Source organism: Solenopsis invicta, chromosome 4 (genome assembly GCF_016802725.1).
Source record: "Solenopsis invicta isolate M01_SB chromosome 4, UNIL_Sinv_3.0, whole genome shotgun sequence".
NCBI classification, from domain to species: domain Eukaryota; kingdom Metazoa; phylum Arthropoda; class Insecta; order Hymenoptera; family Formicidae; genus Solenopsis; species Solenopsis invicta.
Genome location: NC_052667.1, coordinates 11,217,128 through 11,223,817, shown reverse-complemented (window position 1 = coordinate 11,223,817; position 6,690 = coordinate 11,217,128). Strand labels below are relative to the sequence as shown.

At 42.0% G+C, this 6,690-nt stretch overlaps 2 protein-coding genes across 2 annotated transcripts; both read right to left on the bottom strand.

The window, feature by feature from the left end:
- Nucleotides 1–376: 376 nt before the first annotated feature.
- On the bottom strand, nucleotides 377–784 carry LOC120357514 (secreted RxLR effector protein 161-like). The gene has a single exon (XM_039448037.1). The coding sequence runs from the start codon at nucleotides 782–784 to the stop codon at nucleotides 377–379; it is 408 nt and encodes a 135-aa protein (XP_039303971.1).
- A 1,552-nt stretch (nucleotides 785–2,336) lies between these two features.
- Nucleotides 2,337–4,368, bottom strand: LOC105198988. The gene is made up of 3 exons (XM_011165864.3): nucleotides 3,964–4,368; nucleotides 3,476–3,896; nucleotides 2,337–2,734 (listed from the first exon to the last, which is right to left on the bottom strand). The coding sequence occupies exons 1-3, from the start codon at nucleotides 4,366–4,368 to the stop codon at nucleotides 2,337–2,339; spliced, it is 1,224 nt and encodes a 407-aa protein (XP_011164166.3).
- Between the last annotated feature and the right edge of the window lie 2,322 nt (nucleotides 4,369–6,690).

The window sequence follows — 6,690 nt, the reverse complement described above, 5'->3', positions numbered from 1 at the left end:
TTCTTAACACTTCCACCGTTTATGCGTGGTCCGAACTCAACAATGTCGATACTTTCCCTTAACATACAAAATCTTTCCTTTGAAAAAGTCTTCGTGAATATATCGGCCTTCTGCTCCTCCGTACATACTATTCTACATTCAACTCGTTAGCGTTGACCTTTTCACGAACATAATGATATCTTATGTCAATGTTCTTTGTGCGTTTATGAAATTCCGGGTTTTTAACTAACCGTATTGCACTCTGATTATCGACATAGATCATGGTTGCACCAGCGCATGGATATTCGATATCGGACAATAACTTTCTGTGCCCGATAGCTTCTCGTGATGTTACTGACGCCGCAACGTATTTGGATTCCGTTGTACTGAGAGTAACTTATTTTTGCCTCTGACTTGCCCACGTAACCGGACCTCCCGCGAGCTCGAAGATATAGCCCGTCGTTGACCTTTGCGTTTCAATATCGCCTGCGTAATCTGCGTCCGAGTACCCAGTTAACTCAAGTACGCTTCCACCCCCGCGAAACTCTATCCCGTACTCTAATGTCCCAGACACATATGCTAGAATTTGTTTCACGGTACGCCAGTGATCATTACTGTAATTATTCAGAAATTTGCTAACAGAATTTACAGCAAAAGCAATGTCAGGACGACACACGATTGCGAGAAATATTAATGAACCAACCGCTTCTCTGAACGGTACTTTTACAGCTACCTTTTCTTTTAATACCGGATACAAGATCACATTTGGATCGGAGGGTACACTCATCAACTTCGCGTCGATCATTCTGAATTTCTCTAACACGCGCCTTGCATACGCACTCTGATGAACGAAAATTAACTTTCTCGCTCGATCTCGCTCTATTTGTATTCCAACAAATAAACTCGCATCACCGATTGTGATCTTGAACGCTTTTCGTAGGTGCTCAAGAACGAACTCTAGGATTTCGCTTGATTCAGCCACGATCAACCCGTCATCTACATATAAAGCCAAAAAAATACAGTGGATTGCCCGACATGACCAACAAAAATACACTGATTTACGTCTGTCTCTTTGAATCTGAATTCTTTCAGAAAAGCACTGAATTTGCAATTCCAGCATCTTGGTGCTTGTTTTAATTCGTAAAGCGATTTTTCAAAACGACGGAATCTTTTGCGACATTTTCACTAACGCACAGTCCATCCGGCACCTCCATGAAAATTTCCTCGTCGAGTTTTCCGTACAGGAACGCAGTCTGGACGTCGAACTGAGTCAACTCCAAATCTCTCGAAGCAATGAGTCCAAGTAACACCCCAGCAGAACAACAAGTCAAAATGACATCAAAGTGAATAGTAATTGATCGAAAAGTGACTTTTAATGATCATTTTGTACTCACTTTGACATCACTTTGACGTCGTGATGACTTCCTGTTCTGCTTGGGACTCGCAATGAATCGTACCAAACTACAGGTGCGAATGTTTCTGAAAAATTCACGCTTTTCTTCTGCAAGAATCCTTTTGCGCAGAGTTGTGCCTTGAATCTGCAGACTTTGCCTTCAGTGTTTCTCAACTTTCGAAAAACTCATTTCGAATCTATAATCTTCGTATCAGGTTTTCTCTCTACCAGAGACCACGTTCGATTATTCTGGTGTGCTTGAAGCTCTTTCTCGATTGCGTCAATCCAGTTTACGGAGTCTTTACTCTCCATTTACGCTTCTTCGAACGTTGTAGGAATATCGTATTCGACGACATTCGTACGCGATGGTCGAACGACTCGTACCACGATGGTCGTTTTATCAAACCTCGATCTCGGAGATTCGGACCTGTATTGCCGCCACGTGGTACTGGCGATGCCACTTCTCGTTGATTCGCTGGTCCACTCTCGGCTGGTAAGAAAATCTCGTCGTCTTCTTCTTCATTCTCCTCCTTTTCGCGAACAGGAATCACTTCTTCTTCGACCTTGGGCAGTATTATATCTTCCTGCAAATCGTCATTTGCCGGCAACGTGATTTTTCCGATTTTCTCATGAAATACCACGTCCCTCGATACTGTTACCTTTTTTGACATAGGATCGTAGACTCGATAGTTTAAGGAGTTGCGTTCGTATCCAACCAGTATCATTTTCTTCTCTCTGACATCGAGCTTTGTCAAGTGCTGTTTGGGCACATTAACAAAGGCTTTAGATCCAAATATCCTCAGATGCTCCAAGTTCGGTTTTTTTCCCATCCATTTCTTGTATGGAGTCGCTCCATCTTGCACTCGACGCTCCGGCTCGATTCATCAAATAAACCGCTGTGCTGCACGGCTCAGCCCACAGAAACATCGGAAGCTCCTTCGAATAAAGCATTGTTCTCGCATTCTCAATTATCGTAGGGATTATCGCGTTCGGCCTTGCCGTTTTGTTCCGGCGTGTACGGCGCCGTGCACTCACGTTGGATACCGCGCGACTTAAGATAATTATCCATCGCACTATTTCGAAACTCGCGACCGTTATCGGATTGTAGCACGCGCATTGCTCTTCTAAATTTATTTTTAACTAACTTGTCGAACACTCGAAATTTTTCGAACACGTCGTTTTTATGTTTCAGGAAGTAAATATGTCGGAAATTAGTTGCATCGTCCTTGAATATTAGGAGAAACTGCGCACCTCCTAACGATTCTATCGACATGAGCCCGCACATGTCAGTGTGAAACACTTCTCCGGCTTTCGTTGCTTCATGCACTCGCTCTTTCCGGAACGCCTGTCGATGCGACTTCCCTATTTGACATGAATCGCAAAACACTTTATTAGCATTTGGAAGTTTAACTCCTTCCACTAGCCCACTTTTCACAAGTTCTTGCATCGCGCGAGCGTTTACGTGCCCGAGTCTCTCGTGCCAAGTTTAAAAGTCCGTCTTCGCAACATTCGTTTCACTGTTTTGCTTCGCATTTCACACAAAACAGCATCCGATATATCTGGTTTTCTTACTTTATTCCGTATCCCACGGTCGTTCCACCTTTCTCGATTCGAACTTGTTTTCCGCTAAAACACACACGGAAACTTTTAAGCCTGATCTACAATATGCTTTTTGCTTCCTATTTCTTGCTTTTTGCCTTTTGCTTTCTTGTCTCTTCGCGCACTGTTTTACCGACAATCATGTTTTTTGTCACGTGTTTCTTGTCTTTTCTGAAGTTTGTCAAATTTTATCTCGGACAACAAAGACAAAGAAACATGTTGGTTAGGTTAAATACAACCACGGTGACGAATCGAACATAGTCTGATAAAAAATATGTCTGATAAAGAAAATGAAGCTGAAATACAAGTAAACGAAGCTTTTGGCGAATTGTTTGCCAATTTTGTGCAGAAAAATACTTACCTTTTATGCATGACAATGTCTCTCGGCTTCGTGTGACAAAAATACAAAAAGCAAGGAAACAAAAAGCAGAAAGCACAAGACAAAAAGCAGAAAAGACAAGACAAAACGCAAAGAGCACATTGTAGATCAGGCTTTAGATGTACAGACACTGACAAAAAATAAATTCTTTTTCATTTCCGGAACATGCAGCACCTTTTCGACCTGTGCCGCTCGCCACGTGCCATCGATATATTTTTCAATTTTAACTGTTCCTTCACCGACTACTCGATATTCGTCTCCGAGAGACACTGTTCCACCGTCAGACAACTTGCGATATTCACTGAACCATTCGCGTCGGTAAATAATATGATGAAATGCGCCACTGTTGGTAAGCCAGATATCGCACTTGTCTGCCTTCAGCACTGAGTCTGCAATGTCGGTCGGTAACTCGAAACGTCCTTTTTCGGCACTTCCCGATCCTCTGTCACTTTCGCTCTCGACTATGAATGCGCAGTCACGTGAATCACTCGCGATCTTCTTTTTCCCGCTTTTTGTTTTTACATTCTCGAGCGTAATGCCCCAGTCCTTGACATCGATAGCATTGCTCTTTATCACTGTTTTTGTCTTTCGAATTTCGCTGCTCTCTTTTTACTTTTGCACTTGATTTTTCACCCTTTCTAGCTTCTGTCTTTCTTGTCGCTGCAAACGCTCCCGGAGCTTCATCGTTTGCCGACATGCAAACTTCTTCTCGAAGTAACCTCTCCTGCAGATTTCCCAACGTCTGCATGTCCGTCGGCACATTGTCCCATGCCGTCTGGAAACTCGCGTATTTCTGTGATAGACTCCCGAGCACCTTTGCCATTATCATCGGCTCTGACACTGGTTCTCCCACGTTCATTAATTGTGCTGCCATGTTTTGTATTTTTGCTATATGCTGTACCATCGAATCATCCGTCGACATTCGGCACTCATAAAAGCGCGTTAGCAGCATCAGTCTATTTGACGCAGATTTTTGTTCGTGCACCGAGAATAACTTTTGCCACATTTCACTCGCCATCTTACACGTGAGCAATGGTCGTAAATGTTCCGGCTCGAGCGTCGATGACAACAGGCTAGGGATGTTCGATTCCGATTCGATTCTTTACAAGATCGATTTTTTTGGTTTAAAAATCGATTTTTTAAATCGGATTTCTGGTATTCGATTTTTTTGCAAATCGATTATTTATCCTAAGAATCGAAAAACCGATTCTTATTTTTAAAAATTATTTTTTTTTCTTTACCTATTGCCCTTAAAGCGTCTACAATAGAGACTGAAATTGAGATTACGTATGATATTTTGAACGCGGCCATGCTGTTATTTCTGAATTCAGTGTCCATTAAAGATTAGTAATTATAAAAACATTATATAATTTTATATTACAAATAAAAGATATAAAAGTACATAAAAGGAACGTATGTAAACAAAAAATGATATGAAAGCAACCTATATTTTAACAAATTTTTTTTTCAAAAACTTAATGCTTAATTACATAATTACCTGTTTTATTTATTGGTTAAAGTTTTAAAAATTAAAATCTTAGAACTAATAATAGTTAATTTAAAATTGATAAAACATTAATAATTAATTAAATATTAATGTACGTTTTAATTATATATATAAATTTTTAGATCGATTTTTTAGATCGATTTTAGCAAGATCGATTCTTTGATTCCAATTTTTTTGCAGAATCGATTTTTATGATTCGATGCAAAATCGATTTAAGAATCGATTTTTATAAGAGAATCGAACATCCCTACAACAGGCATGGCCCCGTGGGCGCCCACGAAGCATGCGAAGAGGAGAACATGCTCTCTCTTCGCACGGTTGCTTCTTCTCGTCTTTCCTTCTGACTCCGCGATCCACCTATCCCCTCCATACGACCGCTCTCGGTCCCTACTATGCTACAATATGTGCACGTGACTCGCGTGTGTGGAAGGGGAAGCGGAAAAGCTCAAACTATAGTTTGTGAGCCATGCCTGATAACAAGAACATTGCGCGCGCGTTCTCCGTCCGCCACGCTTCCTGAGCCTCTCCTGCCTGTGCTGGTCTTGTTCTCGATCCATATATGATATTCCATATTTGATGCGTCATAAATAGTATGCGCATTTGAAACTTCCTACCTTGAAAGTCCTCTCCGTTAAATTTCGTGATATTTCGAGTTGAGATTGGCTCAGACATTTCGGATACGTTTTCACTCGCGATTGCGTGTCAATTTCCCGGGGGGGAGGACCTTGTGCCAATATGTCCGCCGTTTCGCGCCTTGTGCCTCACGCACTACACTTCCCGCGTACTGTGATTTCGCACTTTGTGTATCACGTTTCTCGCGTATCGCTATCTTCTCAGGGGCCTTACACAAATTTTCTGCTCGGTCTACGTGATTAGGCCCATAACCTGTTGAGATACTTTGATAGATAACAAAAATTTTATTTTATTTTGACCCGAAGACGATACAATAAGTTACAGTTACAGTTCTATCACGGACCGCTAACACGCTTCTTCTCGAATCGCCGAAGGACAAAAGACAAGTGACCGGTAAAGCGGACCGGCTTGACACAACCGGACGAAATTGCGTCAGCTAGCATGCTGATGGGCTGCTTCTTTTGCGCCTTTGCTAATGAACCAATCTCGGTCGCTCTAGAAGAAAACTTCGGGCGAACACGCATAAACATTCTTAACAATCATGATGTAATAATAATTAACGGTCAACAAATTATTTCACTGTACAATCCTCCACATTTATTAAAGTGTATTTGGAATAATTTAATAACGAAGGATTTAAAATATAAATTAAATGACACAACATATACCGCTAAATGGTCTCATATACAGGATGCATATGAAATAGATAGCAGTAATGGACATCTTCAAACATTGCAAAAATTAACTGACCGTCATGTAGTCTTCTTCTTCACGTGCCCTGCCCGGTTCCCCAGACGTTGGCGATCACTCTGGCCATGGTGATTCTATTCACCGCCATACGAAAGAGCTCCTCCGCGCTTCGCACCCCAGTCCATGCTTTAATATTTCTCAGCCACGAGAGTTTCTTTTTTCCGATCCCACGTCGGCCCTCAATCCTTTTCTTTAGTATCAGTTGGAGGAGGCGGTATTTCTCTCCTCTCAAGACGTGACCAAGATATTCGATCTTCCTGCATTTGATCGTTACCAGCAACTCTCGTCGCGCACTAGTCTAAGAGCTGGCTACATGGGGTGCGACATGCCTCGGTGCATGACATATTTTACCTGGAAAGGGTTCGATTGCTGTCAGCAAAGCGAAAGCCCGACCGTCAGAAGGCACGCTGGAAGCTAAGTGCGTGGGCGGACGATCAAACGTGTAATTTT

What these genes read in the sequence shown, in the direction of transcription:
- LOC120357514 (XM_039448037.1), bottom strand. Translation starts at nt 784, where the DNA reads ATGATCGACGCGAAGTTGATGAGTGTACCCTCCGATCCAAATGTGATC.
- LOC105198988 (XM_011165864.3), bottom strand. Translation starts at nt 4,368, where the DNA reads ATGGCGAGTGAAATGTGGCAAAAGTTATTCTCGGTGCACGAACAAAAA. An exon ending in GTGAAAAATCAAGTGCAAAA is followed by an intron (nt 3,897 to 3,963) that starts GTAAAAAGAGAG and finishes ATCGATGTCAAG; the next exon opens with GACTGGGGCATTACGCTCGA. An exon ending in TTTATTTTTTGTCAGTGTCT is followed by an intron (nt 2,735 to 3,475) that starts GTACATCTAAAG and finishes CATGTCAAATAG; the next exon opens with GGAAGTCGCATCGACAGGCG.